This window comes from Dioscorea cayenensis, chromosome 8 (genome assembly GCF_009730915.1).
Source record: "Dioscorea cayenensis subsp. rotundata cultivar TDr96_F1 chromosome 8, TDr96_F1_v2_PseudoChromosome.rev07_lg8_w22 25.fasta, whole genome shotgun sequence".
Lineage (NCBI taxonomy): Eukaryota > Viridiplantae > Streptophyta > Magnoliopsida > Dioscoreales > Dioscoreaceae > Dioscorea > Dioscorea cayenensis.
Window position 1 is genome coordinate 19,036,791 of NC_052478.1, and position 22,603 is coordinate 19,059,393.

Sequence of the window (22,603 nt, forward strand, 5' to 3'; positions counted from 1 at the left end):
GAACATTATAGGTATATTTTTTAATATTTATATAGATTTATTATTATTCTGAAGTCACCTGACGAATTTAAGTGAAATTGGATGAGTTTATTTGCAAGAAAACAGCTGTCCAAACTAACCAATATAAAATGGACACGTGTCCAAGAAGAAAATGACATTATTCCCCCAACACCATTCGTAAATCACCGTCTTTGATGCCAGGTTAATTATTCTGCTCCGCATAAACCTAAGGAGGGGTAAAACTGGAAATCAAAATAGAATCACCACCCAAACCCTTCGTTAGCTCCGCTCCCATTTCCCAATTCTCTCTGCTTTCCTCTTCCTCTCTCGCCCCTCCAATGGCAGTGAAGGGAAAGGGGAAGGAGGTCACGGGCAAGGCCCCAATGCCGTCCGCCTCCGCATCCTCCTCTGGGAAGCGTTTGGCGTCCGCCGGTTCCGACCTTCATCGGAAGAAGCGTCGGCGCTCGGGCGTTCTCCAGTTCTTCGACGAGTCCGCAGTTGATGCTGGCTGTGATGACGCTGAATCAGATGAAGACGACGATGATAATGTCGATCGTGGTATAACTCCCCTTTTCTCTCTATCTCGCTTTAGGGTTTTGCCCCCAGATTTCTTTTCCAATGCTTGTTCAAAGGGCTATAGAATTTAGTTTTTGCTTCGATGCAGGGTAGTAGTCTAGTAGATCGATGCTTTTGTGGGATTTTCTTTGATGTTTTAGTTTGCCAGTTTAGAACCGTGCTATTTTAGTGTTTGAAGTGTCGATGATGTTTTCTGTATGTTTGTTTGCTCATGCATTTTGTTCTTGACATTGTGCGCCTTGCTAATGTTGTTTCTCCGGCTGATATGGTCAGTTCTGTTTAGGTTATAAATCATGAAGATGTGTTTGCTTTTCTAGCAAATGTGGCCCAATATCAAGTGAACATGGTCATAAGTCATCTTTTGCTGAATGATTTAAACTAAGTCTTTTTTTAATGTTTATGTTTTCACCATATATATGTATATATTAATCAGATGTCACTACATGGATGAATATTCTGATTTTTTGCTCTTTTTTTTTTTTTAAAATCTAAATTCAGTGGCTTTTATTATCATTTTCCTTTTGTTGACTGGTGTATCTTTCCTCCTCTTTGTTGCTTTGAGTTTGTCTTTCCTTTTCTAGTTCTTGGATAATGTGATCTTGATGTTTATAGTCTTATTTAAAAGAGATAGTATATGCTTATTAATTATGCCATCCTTTCTCCTCTGTAAGGTGGTTTTTTTTAACTGTGTTGCTTTCCTATAACTACAGATTTCATTGAAGATGAGGCGAATAAACCTGGAGATCTTAAGGGAGCTGGAAAAGCCCATCAACTTCCATTTCTTGTAAAGGAAGAGGAGTTGAGTGGTGATGAATTAGAAGAGCTAATCAAAGATCGTTATGGTCGTGATTCTAAGTATGTTGTACATGAGGATGATGCTAAAGTGTTTGATGATGTATCTCACGCACATGATATGAAGGACCCCAATATTTGGAGAGTCAAATGCATGGTGTGTTGTTTTTTTACCTTTAGCAGTTGCATTTCTTCTTATAGAGTATCACCCACCATATCTACTGTTGCAGGTTGGTCGTGAGAGGCAAATCACCTTCTCCCTCATGCAAAAGTTCATTGACTTGCAAAATTTTGGAAGTAAATTGCTGATAATTTCTGTGTTTACGCTTGACCATGTTAAAGGTTATGTTTACATTGAAGCTGACAAAGCATATGATGTCTCTGAGGTAGGTGCTTGGTGAGATTTGTCAAGATTATAGTTGTTGCATTGTGTTTTTAACTAAAATTCTATATTTTTAATTTAATCATGATTAATAGAATTGTGTTGATAGATATATGAGAGAAAATTGACTGTTTGGAATTGGAAATTTGATAATGACAAGGCTTGTGTGTTGTCATTGTGCCTTTACTCACATAATATTTTGCAAGTGCACATATGCTTTGCCATGAAATTATAATCAATTATTTACTTAAAGGTTGTTATATCAATGAATAAACCATTCTGACTTTTAGAGTTCATACAAGTTTAGAACTCGGAAGAATATGATTTACCAGCTATTTACCTTTATTGGGTTGTGATTCCAATGTACTATAAGAGTGAGTTTATGGTAGCTCCTCAATTTGGACCTGCTTAATAACTTTTGGGCATGCAGTAAAGCATGTAGTCCCATTTTATGTGATCAAATGGCATAAAGTGTTAGTATTTGATTTGTTTGTGTGGAGTATCGTAACGTGTGTGCCTGTACTATATAAAGTTATAACAAAAACTAAGTCACCTATATTGAGAAGCTTGAACTGGAAGCTTTTATTACTTTATTTCATTAATCAACCTTGCAGGGTTGATGGTTAAGTTGTGCAAGCCCAGGACAAACTTGAGAAATATAGCTGAAGGGATTTGCATGAACATACATGTAACAAATATCTTCATCTTTGCCTATTGGAATGCAAAAATGTTTAACATGATGTGCCTTGATTATGCATTGGTCCTGAGTTTGGTGTTACTAATTGGACAGGAAACCTTAATAGAGCAGGACAATGAATGTTTGCTGGATTTTTATGAAATTTGCACAATATTTTTTAGTCTAGTATCATTTGGTTGAAAGGTTGAAGCTGGTCCGATATGGTTGTGAACAGTTGTGAGAAACTTTCTTTGTACAATTTCATGCTTGTACAAGGAAAAAGCTATCTTTCTGTAGAAAGTTCTTTTCAAGATTTGCATGTCTGGCTGACAAGAAAATTGCCAAGCAGATGGTGTTTCCTTTCCTTCCTACAGGTGTATAGTCAACCAGGTTTAAGTTCTATATTCATCACCTGCAGTTGCAATGTTTTGAAAGGTTTAGAAGTGACCACTGCTGAATTAAGTTGTCGCACCTTTACATAGCCAATGTACAATGAGATCTGCGTTCCTTGAAACAACCAAAACCAAGTTGTTTTGGCTAACATGTGATTAATTTTCCTATATTTTTTTCGTCAGTTTTCAAAATTTTGATTTTAATGTCCATCTTTGGCCTGTGGCTGTTAGTTGAATAAATTTTATCTTTCTGTTGGGTTATCAGGTAGCTAGCTACTTTTCCTGTCCTTTAGACTGTTGCTTTGGACTCACTATACCAAAAAGCTCATAATGAATCAAACATCATATTTGGTTGTAGTTTTCAGCTGTAAGTGTTAATAACAATAGTTCTATTTAATTGCTCTTATGCCACAGGGATCTATTGTTCCGATGTTAATATCTTGCAAGGCATTCTTTAAGGTCATTTTGCTCCAATCTCGCTTTGTAAACCTGCTCATCTGTAATGAGATGGGGAAAGCTATTTTGTGTCAATTAGGTCACTACCAATTGGGTGGGCTGTGTTTTGACGAGCATAGTTATGAAGTCTGCCAGTCTACATTTATCATCATTTCTATCATATTTTAGAACTAGATGTTAATGTTAGATTAGTGTGAATTCATTGAATATGTTTGAAAAAAATGTTAGAAACAGTTTTATTCTTTGAAAAATGTGCAAGGTAGTTACATTGATGGTTAACTTTCTATATGAGATCTTCAATGAATTATTTCTGAGTGGTTAGGCTCCTTTGGCATGCACCAAAGAACAAGTTCAATGCAGTAATCCTATTCGTCCTACACAGGCATGCAAAGGGTTTATGAACTTATATCCAAGCAGAATAGGTGCTGTCCCCAGAAATGAAGTTCCTCAATTGCTATCTGTCCAAAATAAATCATTTGAAGTTGTTGAAAATGCATGGGTTCGCTTGAAGAATGGGAAATATAAAGGCGATCTGGCACAGGTATACAACTTGCTCTGTGAATTAAAATTTGTTGCCTTCAATATGCATGATTTGCTGCTTTGTGACTTTTCATCTTTTTATGCATGCTTCTTCAGGTTGTGGCAGTTGAGGCTGGACAGAAACGAGCTACAATAAAGTTGGTTCCTAGGATTGATCTACAAGCTATGTCCAAAAAATTTGTAAGCACACTCATAAGTAAACATGAATAAGTTGTATTATCTTGTGAGTAAATACTAAACATGTGTCAACTTCTGCCATTATTTTAATTTGAAAAATGTTATCAATTATATGGGGCACACACCTTTTGATCTACTTAGAACATGCTACAAGTTCATAATTAGCCAGTCTCAATCACTTGCATGGTGATGACTGTTAACCATGATTTCATTAGTTTCTTTTGTTTGGGCACAAAATCCAGTCACATTTTAAAGCTCTCCATCTGTCTATTCATCATATTATTATGTCAACTTCCTGAATTAGATTTTTCTTGGTAAGGGATTTCTAGCAGGCATCAGGAGACTTACCCATTTGTCCAGTATCTGAATCTTAACATATTTTTCAGAACACTAATCTCTTTGGAGATTGCAAACTTTTTACACTTTTGTCTGGGAACTCATTTTTAATCTACTTGCACCTTCTTTTTTATGTGAGAAAAAACTTTACTGATTGATAGGGTTTCCCCCTATAATCGAATTTTGGCCTTCTGCAAAAAGGCTTCTGTTTCTGTTTCATCATGATTGTAAATTCTTGCTTGTTTGTTCTGTCATGCCTCATATATTGTGCTGATAATAATTTTTTCAGGGCGGTGGAATATCTTTAAAAGAGGCTGAAATTCCATCTCCGCGCTTGATAAATGCTGTTGAACTAGAGTAATTCTGTCATTCTTTCTTTGTTTGTATGTTAGTGTGTTTCCTCATATTGCTCTTTCAATTTGACCATCGGATGTTCATCCCATTCCAGGGATTTCAGGCCTCACATTCAAGTTAGGCGGGATCGCCAAACAGGTGAAGAGTTTGATGTCCTTGATGGCTTAATGCTCAAAGATGGTTTTGTGTATAAGAAAGTGTCGATTGGGTCCTTAGTCTGCTGGGGTGTAAAGCCATCTAAATCTGAACTCCTGCAATTTAGTGAGTCAAATAAAGATGAACCTGAGGATTTAGGTTGGATTTCTAGTGTCTATAGTGGGCAGCAGAAGATTAAGGTGGTTGAAGCATCACATCAAAAGTCAGATGATAAGCAAGGAAATGGATATAAGCTATTTGACCTTGTTCTGTTCGGGTAATTAATCATTGCTTGACATTGCATTGATGTGATGCTGTATTGTGTGGGATTCAAGCTGATACTATTATTTCTCTTTTGTGAATTTGCAGCCGTAGGGATTTTGGTGTTATCATTGCTTTGGAAGATGAAAGCTGTCATGTATGTATGCCCAACTTGAAATTCTAGATGGTATTGCTTTTTGGTCTGATTTGATTTATTAATCTCAGATACTGAAAGGTGGAATGGGATGCCCAGAAGTGGTGACAATGAAGCAGCAGGAGATAAAAAGTATTTGTGCTGATAAAATGTTTACAGCTTCTGACCGGAGCAAGAAAACCATATACATTAATGATGTTGTTAAGGTTTTGGAGGGCCCCCTAGAGGTATTTGTTGTTTCTGAGTTTGATTTTTTACTCATTTACTTAGAACAAGATACCTGGGATGATGGTATTCAGCCTTCCATGTTTATTTCTCTTACATATAAAAACTGATGTCTTAGTTTGTAAAAAAGCTCCAGTGCATCAACTAGCCATGTTATCTTCATGTTCATATATATATATATATTTTTTTTTTTTTTTCAATTTCTTAATATTCTCTAAATGGATTGCATTTGAGGTTGAGACTGCAGTATTGGAATGAATTTTTCTTACCATATTTGGAGAACTTATTAACTGTTTTGGCAGGATAAACAAGGAGATGTCCGGCATATGTACAGAGGAACATTATTCATATATGATGACTTTCAAACAGAAAGTAGTGGCCTTTTCTGTGTCAAATCTGAATTATGTGAGAAGATAATGGACCTCAAAAGTTCTTCTTGTGGAAAGAAGGCATGTCGAGCAAGATATTCTACATTTCTTCCAAGTGTAATTTTTTATCTGCTGTTTCTCATATTTTGTGTATTGTTTCTTGCAGGGTGGCAAATCAAGCAGTTCATTTACCCCCTCTGCACCTACAACACTAGATGGGGAAGAAGATAACGGCAACTTATGTACTCGTCACTATCTCAGTGATTTATGCTGGTGTCTGAATATTGTACAGAAATATTTTCTTTCTGATTTAATTTGTTTGATGCAGTAAGTAGGCCTCGCCAAAAAATGAGAGAGCAAACCTACACCGTTGGCCAAACCTTGCGAATTCGTAAAGGACCCTTAAAAGGGTATCTTTGCCGTGTTGTTGGTGTATACCGCAGTGACGTAACTGTGAAACTGGATTCTCTTGCAAAAGTGTTAACAGGTTTGTCTGTTAAGCATGCTGACCCCTTTGAACTCTCCTTTGGTTTCAATTTTAACTAGGTACTGACATTAATGTTCATGCAGTCAACGAGAATTTGCTTTCTGTTGCTAATTTGAAGAGGTATAAATATTCTCTGTGGTGCTCCTTCCGGCTACTATTATTATTATGTATTTTTGCTTGATCTACACCTATTTGTTTTCATGTGTAGGGATGAGCCAGCTGCCGCTGCTTCCTTTGATCATTTTGGAGCTCAGGATAGGAAGGATGCAGGTAATACCTGTATTAATTTGCTTTAATTAATTCTATTCTGTGCAATATTTGGATGAAACAAATTATTAGGTAGTCTCTGAACAGATTTAAGGTTGCATTTTCTATGCATTTGTGCCCTTTTTGTTTGTTTCTGCAAATATTTCAGAGTTTAGTAACAGTGAGGTGGATTGTGCAATGGTCAATAAGTTCTAAGCATGTATAATCTTATGAATGCTATTATTGTAGATATTTTGAAGCTTGGTTGCTCATACAAGCAATTTATGCATCCAGATAATATAGCTACTTCGATACAACATTATGTATTGCACATGAAAAGCATCGAAAGAATTTTGATAGCATAGGTATTAAAGGCGTGCCTCAGGCTCAACACTCCCTGGAGCCTCAAAGGCGCGTTATATTAAAGAGGTGCCCTAAGGCATGTGCCTTGCTTTGAGGTTGAAGGTGATTTGAGGCACGCCTTAGTTAAATGTAGTCCTCAATTTTTAAGAGCTTGATAATATGAGCCATTAGATGATCATCAAATTAAATTTCAACCCTTAAAAACAATAAGGTTTTTATTTTTATTTTTATTTTTTAGTTTTTAAGAGTTGGATAAATATGAGGCATTAGATAATCATCAAATTAAATCTTAACCTTTTAAAATATAAACTATTAGATAATATCTAATTAATTCTTAATCCTTGATAATAAAAGGTTTCTACTTTTTTAAAATTTTAAAAGCCAGATAAACACGAGTCATTAGATGAGGAGGATGAATATTTGAACGAGTGGGAGAATAATGATGAAGAAAATGTTGAAGCTATTTAACCTGATAGTGATTTGGATTTTCTACTGTAATAGTATTTCTTAATAGTAGAGTCCTAATTGTAATACTATTTCTTACTAGTAGTAGAGTAGTAATAGTGATGATTTTTTTTGCTACATTGATGATATGCTATTTCACAATGGGAAACAAATATGACAGCTTGATAGGGAATAAATAGATCATGTGGATACTTTTTTGGAAGAGAAAGAGTCAGAGACATGCAGGAGTTTTGATTAAATTTTGAAAAAAAAAATTGTCTATATTGCTTTTTAAATGACAAGAGTTTATATGAAGTTTAATCGATTTGGTGAAAGCTGAAACATAGATATCATAGGAGAAAAAGTTAGTACCTTCCATATCTGGATGAAATTATCAGGGTTTCAGTTTCACAACTCTAGTGGAAATTTAATAATATTTTCAACTTCTATGTGCATGATTTTATGCAATGTGTTGATAACTCAAGAGTTGACAATTGAAACTATATAATCCTATGCAATTGATGACAAGTTTGCTTTGCCCGTTTTTCTTTGAAATGAACTTGCTATTTGCAATGACATTGTCTTGGCCTCTTCGATTTGAAATTAACTTGCTATTAGTAATGGACTTGCCTTGCCTTGGCTCTTGGTTTGAAAATTTACTTGCTGTTAGCAGTGAATCTGCCTTGCCCTTTTTAGTTTGAAACAAGCCTGCCATTATTTTGAACCTAACTTGAACAGTGTTGTCAAGGCGATCACCCAAATGCTAAGGAGCAGTGTATTCCATGATAGGCGCCGTAAAATTATCCAGGCGAGGTGCCTTCAAAGTGGCACAAATTTTTTTTTGTTTTTTTTGTGCTATAGGGTGCTCTGAAAAAGCACTAAAAAGGCGCTTGATTGAAATTGGTTGTTGATTGTCTACTATTTGTTAGATTAGTTTTTCATATAAAAGTACAAAAAGGACATATATTTAATGTTGTTTTAGTAAATAATAAACTTTTAGAATAAAGTGCCAGCCAATCACCCATATTTAATGAGGATGATTTTTAGTTAATTATAATTAGATTTAGGTCTTTTGAATGTGATCTATTAGATAGATGATTAGGAGTTAGAACTTAGAACTAATGCAAACCCCATTTTTTGTTCCTCTAAAATTTGCTGACAAGGTTCTGTTGAGTTATAATTAATATCTCTTCCTATTTTTTGGCTAAGCCATAATTTTCTTTTAGATAAACTGATGCAAACCCCACGAATAAAGCCTTGACACCCACACCCTTGATCGCAATCAAACTGCAAGAAAACTAAAAATCAGATTTTAGAGGATCCTTGACCTAATGATTATAGAAAATCACGAACCAAAGGCATAGAGGCATCTTGATCAATTATTATGAGGAACTAGAACCATGGTTATAATATGATTTGAATGTCCCAAGCAAATAACTTGATAAGTTTGAAAAGATTTAGGAAGAACCAAAAATAAAAATAAACTTTCACAATTTTATTGATCATGAAAGTCCCGCTTCTCTCTACAAGAAGGCCTATTTATAGGCTACATAAAAGAGAATACATCGAAATAGTATTCCCAAAGAGAGAATATTCCAAAGAATGTTTTAAGCAAAAGAGGAAACAAATATATAAGAAGTTAAAAGAGAACAAAAACAATATCCTAGGTTAATATTCTAAAAAGAGAATATCCTGGTATAATATTCTCAAAAAACAAGAAACTTTCTAAATAAAAATCAGCAACTTGCATCAATGGTCATGTGGGTTGGGTGAGGCCTTACTATTTCAAATCAGCTTGAATTAAGTTAATCAATGCTTGTCCTTCAACTTGGGTTGCATGTAGCCACTTCACTTGCAACACTGTTAAGCGCCTCTTGAAGCTTTTTCTTCCTTGTTCACGTTATTGATTTGCTTGGCAGACTCAAAGGATTGTAAACAACTTGGCTCCTGTCATAAACTATTTGTTTTGTTCTTTAATTGGTTTACTTCAGTCCATTTTTTTTATCTTTTGGCAGCTATGATTTTGTTTTTAATATTTGGTATGCGTGTCTGTGTGCATTATTTGTTAACCTCTGATGCCCCACACATATGTCCTTGATACTTTTTTTTTTTTGAATTTTTTTTAAATGTAACCTGATATTGTGTTGGAACTTAGTTGTCTATTAATTGCTAACTGGTTTTCAATATTGTATTCATTTGGTCATGTTTGCCTTCTTGATTGGCTGTTTAAGTCGGCTGGCAGTTGTAAATACTAGTGTTTGTTGGAATATGGAACTTTGTTACCTATACTACTTAAAATCTTTGCCTTGTTGTCAGAGTGCAGAGTAGGTTTAGTTGTGTGATTACCATGTTTTCAGTAGCACTTTTTTATTTTTTTTTCATGTTTTCCTTATCTTGACTGACACTTCTTGGATTTTTTATTTTTATTTATTTTTTATATTTGTGTAGATCAAGAACATGGAGCTAGCCTATGGGACAGCAAGGGCATATTTGGATCTGTGAGTGGTGCAGGTGATTCTAGTAGGGATGTTGATGGCTGGGATAAATCAACTGGACCAAGTGGGGAGCAAAATATTAGCTGGAACAAAAATATTGAAAATACTGCTGATGATGCAAATGATGATTGTTGGGCCAAGGCTTCAGTGAAGAAAGAATGTAGCAGTAGTAATGCATGGGAGAAGGATAAGCTTCCAATGGATGCAGGAGGGAGCTGGGACACAGAAGGCTTTAAAAAGGCCAATGAATCAGTAACTTTGGATAACCAGATGAGCAATTGGGATAAACCAAGGGCCACTGCAGGTTCTTTTGATGGCTGGGGTGTTGCATCTGACAAAGAAAAAGCTGTTAGTTTGGAGGAGGGAAGTTCTTGGGGTAGGACTGCTGCAGAGGTTGCCAATGACAAAAATGATTCTTGGGACACAAAAGGAAAATGTACAGGTAGAAATGAAGAAGATGCCTGGACAAAAGTTGGGTCTCTTGGAAAAGTTGTAGATGACAGCAAAAGTTGGGGAAGGTCAATTGATGGTCCAAGCCAAAGTAAAACAATTGATTCAACATTCCAAGGTGTTAAACAATCTGGGAATTGGGACAATGCTGCAGCATGCAAAACTGTATCAGCAGTTAGTGATGGTATCGGCAGCTGGGACCAAGTAAATTCTCCAAGTAGCAATCAACCTGAAAAATCAAACAAGGCAAAAGGTGAATCTAAATGGGAAAGTGAAGGCTGGGATAAAGCAGGCATTTCTACCAAAGGTCAAACCAATGGATGGAATGTTTCAAAATCTTCTGACCCTGCAGCTGGTTGGGACACTGTGAAAGGTCCAAGTGCTTGCCAATCTGACAATTGGAAAAAGGTGGAAGCCCCAATTGCTGGTGAAAGGGTTGGCTGGGAAAAAGCAGGAAGTTCTAGCCAAATTGACACAGACAGATGGAATGAATCAAAATCTTTTGGTGGGCATCAGCTATCAAGCTGGGATAAAGTTGAACATCCCGCTCATGGCCAATCTGAGAGCTGGGGTAAGGCAAAAAATGTTGGAGATGAAAGCAGTGGATGGAGCAAAAATGGAGTTCCTGGCCAAGATCAACCAGATGGGTGGAGTAAGCCAAAATCATCTTTTGGTGATCAAGCATCCAACTGGAACAATGATGCTAACAGTCATGGCCAGTCTGGGAGCTGGGGCAAGGCAAAAAATGTTAATGAAGATGAAAGTGGAGGATGGAACAAGGCAGGAGCTTCGTCTGGCCAAGTTCAACAGGATGGATGGAGTAAGCCCAAATCAGGTCATGGTGATCAAGTATCCAGCTGGAACAATGAACATAACATGGAGTCTGGCAAAAATAATGAGAACAGCTGGGAGAAAGCCAAAAGTTTTGAAGTTGGTGGGTTTGGTTGCGGAGGGGGGAGAGGAGAAAATGTAAATTGGGGAAATTGGGAGAATAAATCAGGTTTTAATGGAGAGGGAAGCTCAAGTTGGGGTGGAGGAAGGGGTGGAAATGGTGACTTCGGTAGGGGTAAAGATGAAGGGAACAAGTGGAGCCAGCCGAGAGACTCTGGGCCAAGCTGGGGAAGAGGACGAGGTCGGTTTGGAGGACGAGGAAATAGAGATCAAAATGACAGTTGGAATGCAGGGGGAGAATCTGAAGGAGGCTGGAGACCTGGAGGTGGTAGGGGCAGGGGTCGAAATGGGGGGAATAATGATAACAATTGGAATGGGGTGGGTGAATCTGAAGGTCGATGGAGATCTGGAGGTGGTGGTAGGGGTAGGGGTAGGGGTCACAATGCAGGGAATAATAATGACAGTTGGAATGGGGCAGGAGAATCTGGAGGTTGGAGATCTGGAGGTGGTGGTGAGGGTGGGGGTAGGGGTCACAATGTAGAGAATAATAACGACAGTTGGAATGGGGCAGGGGAATCTGGAGGTTGGAGATCTGGAGGTGGCGGTAGGGGTAGGGGCCACAATGGAGGAAATAATAATGACAGTTGGAATGGGGCTGGAGAATCTGAAGGAGGTTGGAGATCTGGAGGTGGTAGGGGTAGGGGTAGGGGTCGAAATGCGGGGAATAATGATAACAGTTGGAATGGTGTGGGAGAATCTGAAGGAGGTTGGAGATCTGGAGGTGGTAGGGGTAGAGGTCGAAATGCGTGGAACAATGATTACAGTTGGAAAGGGGAGGGAGAATCTGAGGGAGGTTGGAGATCTGGAGGTGGTAGAGGAAGGGGTCGAAATGTGCGGAATAATGATGATATTGCTGGCGGTCGTAGTTGGGGACGTGGCCAGGGTAGTGGTAGTGGTAGTGGTAGGTTTTACTCAACTGATTTGAAGAATGATGAAGATAAATTTAATGGAAATTTTGCCGGTTCAAGTTGGACCAACAATCAATATGGTGGCTGGGATAAATCCAAAGCTGATGGCCAAAGTGAAGCCACTGGAGGAATTAGCAGCCGACAAGGCAGGTGGAATGGAGGAAACTCTGCCGGTTCAAGTTGGGACAACAATGATCAATATGGTGGCTGGGATAAACCCAAAACTGAATTTAAAAATGAAACAGCTGGAGGAAGTAGTAGCCAACAAGGTGGTTGGGATGGAGGAAAGTCTGCAGGTTCAAGTTGGGACAAGAGTCAGATTGGTGGCTTAGATAAAGCCAAAGCTGATGGTATAAGTGAAGCAGCTGGAGGAATTAGCAGCCATGGAGGTGGTTGGGATGGAGGAAAGTCTGCAGGTTCAAGTTGGGACAAGAGTCAGATTGGTGGCTTAGATAAAGCCAAAACTGATGGTACGAGTGAAGCAGCTGGAAGAAGCAGTGGCCATCGAGGTTGCTGGGATGGAGGAAAGTCTGCAGGTTCAAGTTGGGACAAGAGTCTGATTAGTGGCTTAGATAAAGCCAAAGCTGATGGTAAAAGTGAAGCAGCTGAAGGAAGTAGCAGCCATCGCGGTGGGTGGAATGGAGGAAACTCGTCCGGTAGGAATGACTCATCTGGGTGGGATAGCTCTTCTCAGGCTGCTAAGAATCACTCTGACTGGGTTAAGGATGTCAGTTTTGGTGAAGAAGCAGGTGAGTTTTCTAGTTGGAATAGCAACAAAGATGAAGCCCAGAAAACCTCCACTGCTGACAAAGGAGGCAACAGCTGGGATAAACCAGCTGGGAACTGGGGAAACACGAAGGACAGCGATGGTGACAAAGGTGGCTGGTAAGTTTTGCTTAATGAATTATGCTATCTGAAACCTTGTAGTTGGTGCTTGCTGTCAATTGTAAATAATCGCCAACCTTCTAGCTTTGCAGTAGTTGGTCGTCTGTGTTGTTTTTGCTTTGTATTTTCGCCTGTTAATGTAAGTGGTTAATTTCCCCAGGGTGACTGTCTACTAGAATGATGTTTGATTCTTATGTCTGCAGTTTTAGTTCAGTCATTCAACTAAGTCGTTGATCATATATTGGTGGTTATATATATATATATATATTAAGATCATGTATGGTGTTGTGTTTTCCATAGATCTGCTCAACCATTTTCCTTGCCCAAATCTATTCTCTGAATTTTCTGTTTCCTGTCTCTGCATGTATAGCATCCTATAACCGGCAATAGGCAGATCAATTTGTTGGAATATATGTAAATCTTGCTGATAAAAAAGTGGCTTGCAGACAACTTGCTCCAGCCATTTTCAAGTATTTTGATGCCTCTGGCCAAGCCACTGCCTCAGACATACAGTAATCCTACCAAAATCACTGGCTTCTGAAATTATGTGGTGCTGCTTGCCATCAAGGCTCTGGCGCGATTCTTGCATTCACTGCTTTTATTAGCACAAGATTAGTTTTTTGGGTTTAAAATATAAACTGGTGTTACTAAAATATAGAGCCATAATTATACTTAATGAGGACCTATGAACTCTTAATTAGGACCATTTTATTATAAAAATGAGTACATATTAAAGTGTCTAAAATTAATTGAAAATATTGTTATATAATATAGCGATTATGCTTGTTAAATTTAGTGTTATATAATGTATATTGAATTATAACGTTACCTTTACCAGATCATGTTTTAAATAAATCATCAGTAGTCTTATCTCTTGTAAATAAAACGTTTTTTTGTACACCATTTATAGGATAAGTATTACCCATTTTAATCACTCTTAACTACAATAATAACAATAAAACCCCAAAACAACCAAATTAGGATAAGAAAATTATGAAAATATATCATTAAAATACTAGTAGTAAAAAAGAACTAAATGTTACAATCGTTTTTATTTTTTTTTAAAAAAGCTAAAGCATGTATACATATGATTTATTTGTACCAATTATTGACCTCTAAAGATTCTACTATGTTGAGTTTTGATCAATTCAAGGTCATCTTTACTCATTAAATACAAATAACAAAGTGAAAGAAGACTTTTACTTGAATTTTATGGTATCTCAAGAAATAATAGGAGATTTAAATGAGAATGATACACCCCGAAAAAAAATAGAGTGCGTAGAAGAAGTAGAGATTTGATTTATCCTTCGATAGCTACAATTTCATTCACTCAGTAATCTTCATAAAAATTAATTAATCAACCAGAGTAAAATAAAATCAGTCATGATAATAGTAATCTCTATATTTATTCATAAAAAATATAACTATACTTGTTTCGAAATTTTGTAACTTCTTTGATACCAGTATTCATCAGCACCTTCATACTATAATTAAGTTTAAGATGTTCTAACCTCACCTGCGATAAAATGGTTAATGTATTAATAGTTATTGTATTATATTAAGCCTAATTAAATGTTCAAATAAGTTAGGGTAATTCGTGCCTTAATTTAAGTTAAGTCTGGGGTTTTATGTTATGGGGTCCTTTATTCTCACCCAGTCATTAATTGGGTTCACCAGTTAAAAATAATGGATCATAAATCAAATTTTAGTTTTAGGTGATTGTAGGTTCATGACTTCCATTAGGAGCATGCCCCTAATGTTAATTACCCAGACAATGTCATGGGAACCTCTGATTAAAAACAAGTACGAACGTCAAATAGATAGATAGATAAAATAACATTAATTTTATTGATTTCAAAAAGTACATGAGTCCATAATATCGATTGCAGGTGTTTAAACTAGAAACTTTTTAAATATTATTATTCCAATTTTCATATAAATGTTAGCTATTTGACTTTGTCAGTAGGGATAATAATACTTCAATTTCTTCAAACTTCTTTTTTTTTTTTTTAGAAGCATGTTTGAATGCCTTTCTTGATTTTAGTGACTATAAGCTTCATTGATACTTTTTTTTTTGGTGTGTTTGCATCTGGGCCTCAAGTTTTGATTACTCTACATTTGTAAGTCACATATTTGATTCTCTTTGACTTTTTTTTCTTGTTTATTGTTGAAGACTTCAGCATTTTGTGCTCATGAAGCTCTTAGGCCTATGACTTATGGAACTCCTTAGATCTTGACTTCTTTGTGTCTTGAGACTTTAGAGTTGCATTTGTTGTTTTATCTAAGATATTCAAGTCTCGACTCTCCAATACTTTTGAGCCTTGACTTGCATATAATCGGGCCATGACCTCCCACATGGTTGAGCCCCTAACCTGATTTGATTACTTTGACTTTCTTTTGCTTATGGAATAGATCTCAAGTTGTAATCATAAATTTGATTTCTTTTGATTGAGTCATTAAAAGACTATTCCAATTCACCTCTGTAAGTGTCAAACATTGGATCTCAGTAAGTTTTAAGAAAAATGATCAAAGGATTTTTATTACCCCTGTGAATGTCAAGTATTGGACCTTATAAAGCACTGCATCTCATTGTGGGTTTCATCAATTCCATTTGAATTTGTGAGTATCAAGCTATGGACCTAGCAGTAGGCTTATTAATTCCACCCACCTCTGTGAGTTTGTCAATCTTTAGATTTCATAGCAGGCTTCATTTATTCCATCCACTTTTGTGAGTAACAAGCTTTAGACCTCATAGTAGGTTTCATTGAATCTTTCACCTCTATGAGTGTCAAGTATTGGACCCCACAGTAAGAAAGATTTTATAAATGTTCATCATCTTTATCCACCCCTATGAGTGTCAAGGCAACATAGTAGGCTTTAAGAGATATTTTCATAATTTATCATCATTTTTATTCACTCCTATGAGTGTCAAGACCTCATAGTAGGCTTCAAGAGAGATTGTCATAATTTTCATCATCTATATTCATCCCTATGGGTATCAAGATCTCATAGTAGGCCTCACAAAAGATTTTCATAAATTTTCATCACATCTATTCACTCCTATGAGTGTCAAGACCTCATAGTAGGCTTTGAGAGACATTTTCATGAATTTTCATTACCTCTATCCACCCCTATGAATGTCAAGTTCTCATAGTAGGCTTCAAGTGAGGTTTTCACAAATTTTCATCACCTCCATCACTCCTATAAGTGTCAAGACCTCATAGTAGGCTTTGAGAATTTTTTTATTTTTATTTTTTAATTTTCATCACCTTTATCCACCCCTATGATTGTCAAATCCTCATAGTAGATTTTAAGAGAGATTTTCATGAATTTTCATCACTTACATTCACCCCCTATGTCAAGATCTCACAGTAGACTTTAAGAGAGATTTTCATAAAATTTTATCACTTTTATCCACCCCTATGAGTGTCAAGAACTCATAGTAGGATTTGATAGTGATTTTCATAAATTTTCATCACTTCCATTCACCCCTTTGAATGTTAAGACCTCACAATAGGCTTCAAGAGAGATATTTATAAATTTTTACCATCTCTATTCTATCCTATGAGTGTCAAGACCTCATAGTAGTCTTTAATAGATATTTTTATAGATTTTCATCATCTCTATTTACCCCTATGAGTGTTATGACATCATAGTATTCTTTGGGAGATATTTTCATAATTTTTTATCACCTCTATCTACTCGTATGAGTGTCAAGACCTTATAGTATGCTTTAAGAGTGATTTTCATAAATTTTCATCACTTTCATTCACCACTAAAATTATTAAGAACTCATAGTAGGTTTTGATAGAGATTTTCATTAATTTTGATCACTTCCATTCTCCCCTATGAGTGTCATGACCTTATAGTATACTTTGAAAGAAGTTTTCGTAAATTTTAATCACTTCCATTCATCCCTATGAGTGTTAAGACTTCAAAATAGGCTTTGAGAGAGATTTTCATAAATTTTCATCACTTCCATTCACCTCTATGAGTGTCAAGACCTCATAGTAGACTTCAAGAGAGATGTTCATAAATTTTCATCATCTCTATTCATCCCCATGAGTATCAAGACCTCATAGTAGGGTTGAAAAGAACTTTCATACAAAAAAAATTATGAACTCCTACCCACTCCTATGAATGCCAAGAGACTTCATAATAAGTTTCAAATGGAATTTTATAGATAGTTCTCATCAACTCCTTACCCACTCCTATGAGTGTCAAGAGGCTTCATAGTAAGGACTCGTTTGCAACTTTGCATGGAAAGCGATTGAATATAAAGTTTTTGCAGGGAAAAACTTTGCATGCAATTACTTTCCCTTCAAAATAACATTACAATGTCCGGTGCATTCAATAAAAATTGTAATTGAATTGCATGTAAACTTAATTCTTCCATTTGGTATGAATGCATTTTCTATGTAAAGTTAAGTTTATTCTCATTTTTGCCCTTAGTTATTGTAGTTACTAAAATTGGGGTTTTAATAAACTCTAATTATATTACTAACTTTGTCCAAATGATAATTAATCTTTTATTCATAATTTTTTTTTGTCCATCATACAATTTTGTTTGTTTTAATTCCTACATTTATATCATGTTTGAATAATTTTTTATGGAAATTCAGAAAACAGTTGTGGATAATAAGAAGCAAAGGAAATATATATATATATATATATATATATATATATATATATATATATATATATATATATCAAGTCTCTCACTCTTTCTCTTTCTCTTTCTCATCTTATCTTATTGGATTATTATATCAACATGGATTTGGTTCAATCAAACAAAGATCCTCCCACAAAAATATTATCCAAACATACAGAAATTTATTGGCATTCAATCAAAACAGAAATTTCACATAAAAATTATAACTAAAATTCAACCCAAAGATAACAAGCGTGAGGAAAAAAATAACCAGAATTGCTCCGATTCGGAAGAAGCGACAAGTCGAAGTGGGAAATAAACTTGAGTTAAGGTTTTGCAAAGAAAAAAGAAACAAGGAAGAGCTTAGGAACCAAACAAGTGAAAATGATTCACCCATTTTACTTTGTAGGGAAAGTTGTTATTTTCACTTGTACCAATGTGACCCTAAGTTATAAAACAAGTATCATAGAAAAAATTCGATCAACTCCGGCTTTCCTACTCCTATGAGTTTCAAGAGACCTCATAGTAAATTCCAAAAGAAATTTTATGGAAACCTCTTCTTACTCCTACTAGTGTCTGGAGAACTCATAGTAGGTTTACAAAGAAGTTTAATAGAAAAAATTTCATCATTCCCCCATTCCTACAAGTGTTAAGACTGCATCAAATGTCCGCTCAAGACCTCATAGTAAGCTTCAAGGGAGCCTTTATGGAAATTCTTCATCAACTCCTTCCATTCCTATGAGTGTTAAAAGATTTCATAGTAAGCTTTACGGGAGAGGTTCCGTGAAATTATTGAAATTCCCTTTTAGTGCTCTTTTGCATATTAGTTCCTACATTATGTCCTCCATAATTTTTCATAATTTATGTAACTAGACTCCTGATTTTTTTTAATCTTCTCATTTTCCATGGTTTTTTTTGTAAATAAAAAACCTACTTTTTCACTTTTGATATTTTTTCTATGAACTTTCAAATAAGTCAGTAAAATTTACATTTTTACATTTTTTATAATTTTCTTCAAATAACCCCTAAACATTTTTTTTACTTCTAATACATTTCTATGAATTTTTCCAATAAACCCTTAATTTTCTTTTTTTACATTCCCCATAATGTTCTTGCATATAAACCAAATTTTTTTTATTTTTATTTTTTCTTCTTCAACATGTAGTAAATAAACCCTAATTTTCATCTTTTTTTTTTTTTTTAACTTGTGCATGAATTTTGCAACCAAATCCTTGAACTTTAACATTGTTTTATATATTCTTTTATTTTATTTTGTAAATTTCATACTATAACTCTAGTTTGTGTCCTTTGTTGAAACACATGTGTATTCTCCATTGTAATGACCCACTTTGTCTTTAAGAACCTCATACAACAAACTCAAAGGTCTCCTATTGCCATCACTAGTGGTTTCAAAAGTTGTATTTTTTTTTAATGATCACTAGAATTGTGGGTATGAAAACTTTGAATGTGGCGTGGAAATTGACTGGAAATCCCTCTAAAATAGCGGTATGAGGTTGAGAAAATGATCAAGAGTGGTTTTTGAGTGTCTGGACGGGTAATGGATGAAAATTTCAACGAGATTTTTAAAGGAAAATCGCGTCTCTTGGAATTCTGCACATGCACATGGGCGTGCGAAAATTATCCACGCTCGTGCGCCTCCACAGGAGCAGACACAGGCCCCTGTGCGCTCTCGGGAAAACACACAATGTCTCTGAATGCAATCCGCACGGGCGTGCGGAAATTATCTATACCCGTGTGCCTGACCCACAGGAGCAGCCGCACACCCCTGTGGCTCCTCTATCCAACTGAGAAAATTCTCTAATTGTTTCACACGCCCATGTGGACATTCCGCACGGGTGTGGCTCATTACTGGGCAGTTCACAGGGGCAGACGCACGCCCCTGTGTATTCTTTGGATGGAGGGAAGCTCTTCTGCAGAGATCCACACGGGCGTGCGGGGAATACCCATGCCCGTGCGCTTGCCACAAGTTCGTCCACAGGGGCGAGTCCACGCCCCTGTGTGCTCTCGGGAAAAATTGCTAACTCTTTGTAGGAAACCACACGCTGGTGCGGAAAGTAACCACAGGCGTGCGGGTGTCACAAAATCATTAAGAGGGGCGCGTCCACGCCCCTGTGCCTTCTCTGGACGAGCTCACAGTGCATTTTTTCTGGATGCCTTAAAAACTCTGCAGGCTCTGAAGAAAATTCCTGAACATGTAAACACACTTAGATGCTGCTTCATTATGCAAATTATACCACTAAAAACATGAAAAACTAGCTCGCACGACCAAAAACTTCGCCAAATCCACATGAAAGAACGATGACATCAAAAATCCACAAGAAAACACACAGCAATGCATCAAAACATATAGACACCAGCACTCAACACTTTATTCATGCAAACACTAAACTAGCAGCTAAGAAAACAATAAACACTTGGGTTGACTCCCAAGAAGTGCTTATTTTACGTCACTAAGCTTAACATACCTTGTCTTACCTCACGGGGGTTTATAGATAAAGGTTGTCCTCTTACCTATAACTTGAAAGCATGATGAGCAATGTCTCTTGAAGGTAGAGGGGGAGTTATCAGGCTTGGTATCACTTAACAAGGGTTTATCCAACTTGTTCGGTTCACGCACATACCCAACAGCCTTGGGGCGTTTCTTGTTTTGTTTCCTCGCCCTCTTCATCATCCAGAGCACCTTCTTCATGATTCCCAGAGTAGATAGTACTTGTTCCTCTAGACCAAGCATCATTACTTCTTCATTAACCATATCTTGGTCGAACAAACCCTCGTACGGGTCCGGATTAAACATTTCATGCATGTATTCATCAACAATCTCATTAGTAGTGTCAAGAAAATAAAGAGTATAATCAAAGTCAAGAGAATGTCGGATGGCTTTGGCGAGGCGGTATGTGAGCTTATCATCTCCAACCCTCAGTGTCAACTCCCCACCGTCCATGTCGATCAATGCCTTGGAAGTGCGCAAAAATGGTCTCCCAAGTATCAAAGGAACATCTGCATCCTCATCGACGTCCAACGCCACAAAATCTACAGGAAATATATTCTTGTCAACTTTGACAAGCACACCTTCAATGATGCCCTTCGGATGTCTCACTGTTCGGTCCACCAATTACAATGTCATCCGAGTGAGCCTAGGCTCTCGCAAAACTAGCTTATGAAATAAGGAATATGGCATGATGTTGATATTGGCCCCTAAGTCCGCCAATGCCATTTCCTCACCCAAGTTGCCAATGTTGCACGGAATGATGAAGCTTTATGGGTCTTTCTTCTTGTTCGGCATATTCTTTTGCAAGACTGCCGAGCAAGACACATCTAGAATCATGGAGGCACCTTCCTCTAATTTCCTCTTGTTAGTCAACAGGTCTTTCAAGAATTTTGCATATTTAGGAATTTGGGACAATGCCTCAACAAAGGGAATATTGATGTGGAGTTGCTTGAATAAACTCAAGAACTTCTTGTACTGTTCATCCGCTTGGTCATTCTTCAATCTAGAGGGATAAGGGATTCTTGGCTTGAAAGGTAGGGCAACAACTTCCTTCTCTTTGCTTGCTCCCTCCTCAATCTCTATGACCTCGGTTGCATCTACATTGGGCTTCTCACTCGAAAACCTACCCTCAACCTCATGACCACTTCTCAAAGTGATCGCCTTCACATGCTCTCTAGGATTGGTCTCGGTATTACTTGGCAAGTTTCCTTGTGGTCTCTCTGATAGAGACTTCATAATTTGCACCACTTGATTCTCAAGATTGTGCAAGAAAGCGGTATGGTTGCGAAGTCGACTGATCGAAACCTTGTATCTGACGATTGCACAAATCTAGTCAAGGTCTTCTCTAATCTGTCATTCGGGTCTCCAAGCCTGAAACTCGATTCTCCATGTTCGGGGCTTGTTGATGTTGGAAACCCGGTGGTGCTATGGCCTTTTGTGGTCCTTGGTTGCTCCACAAAAAATTGGGATGATTCTTCCAACCTGGATTGTAGGTGTTGCTATGTGGATTTCCTTGGTTCCTCATTGCATTACCTACAAAGTCAACTTTCTCCACTGAAGATGCATCACCAATAGAGATCGGGCAATCGGATGGACCATGTCCTCCATTGTACCCGGTGCAAGTAGTCACGGCCGCCACCCTATTAGAAGTTAGAAGGTCTATCTTGCTCAGTGACTCCACTTGGGCAGCCAAAAAGGTTACCGCATCTATTTCATGGAGCCCGACCATCTTTTTTCTTTCCCGTGCTTTTTCTGGGGTTTTACTCCCTATTGTACCTCCTGCGGCGGCATCTAGCAATTGCCTTATACTCGGATTCAACCCATTATAGAAGGTTTGGATAATCATCCATTCAGGAAATCTGTGTTGTGGGCACCTCCGCAAAAGATCCTTGAAGCACTCCCATGTCTCAAACAATGATTCCAACTCCATCTGTACAAACGACGATATCTCATTGCGAAGCTTGGCCGACTTCCTCGGAGGAAAGTACCTAGCAAGAAAAGCTTCGACCATCTCATTCCAAGTCATGATGGAGGCTTTGTGCAAGGAATGAAACCATTGCTTGGCTTTTCCCTTAAGAGAGAATGGGAAAACCCTCAATCTAATAGCATCATCCGATACAAGATTAATCTTCAGCATATCACAAACTTCCAATAAGTTGTTTATGTGGTTGTTTGGGTCCTCATTGGCCAAACCGTTGAACTGCCCTGGCTGCTGAATCATTTGGATGAATGCAGGTTTCAGCTCAAAGTTCGGAGCTGTGATCGGGGGTCGCACAATTCTCGATTGTGTACCCATAATTGAGGGTCTAGCATAATCAAAAAGTGTCCTCTGTTGCTCATTCTGTTTTGCCATATCATCTGACCCTTCAACTTCTATTTCAGCTTGATTA

General features: G+C 37.1%; 1 protein-coding gene and 1 non-coding gene across 2 annotated transcripts; both read left to right on the forward strand.

The window, feature by feature from the left end:
- The first annotated feature begins 258 nt into the window (after window positions 1–258).
- Window positions 259–13,279, forward strand: LOC120266491 (protein RNA-directed DNA methylation 3). Its single transcript, XM_039274124.1, has 15 exons — window positions 259–558; window positions 1,287–1,525; window positions 1,599–1,754; window positions 3,657–3,815; window positions 3,911–3,994; window positions 4,617–4,684; window positions 4,776–5,093; window positions 5,186–5,234; window positions 5,303–5,458; window positions 5,759–5,905; window positions 5,991–6,066; window positions 6,153–6,311; window positions 6,395–6,431; window positions 6,520–6,581; window positions 9,813–13,279. The coding sequence occupies exons 1-15, from the start codon at window positions 339–341 to the stop codon at window positions 13,055–13,057; spliced, it is 5,175 nt and encodes a 1,724-aa protein (XP_039130058.1). The 5' UTR covers window positions 259–338; the 3' UTR covers window positions 13,058–13,279.
- Window positions 13,280–22,069: 8,790 nt separating this feature from the next.
- LOC120268036 lies at window positions 22,070–22,176 on the forward strand. The gene has a single exon (XR_005538707.1). It is a non-coding gene; the product is annotated as a small nucleolar RNA R71 (small nucleolar RNA).
- Window positions 22,177–22,603: the final 427 nt, after the last annotated feature.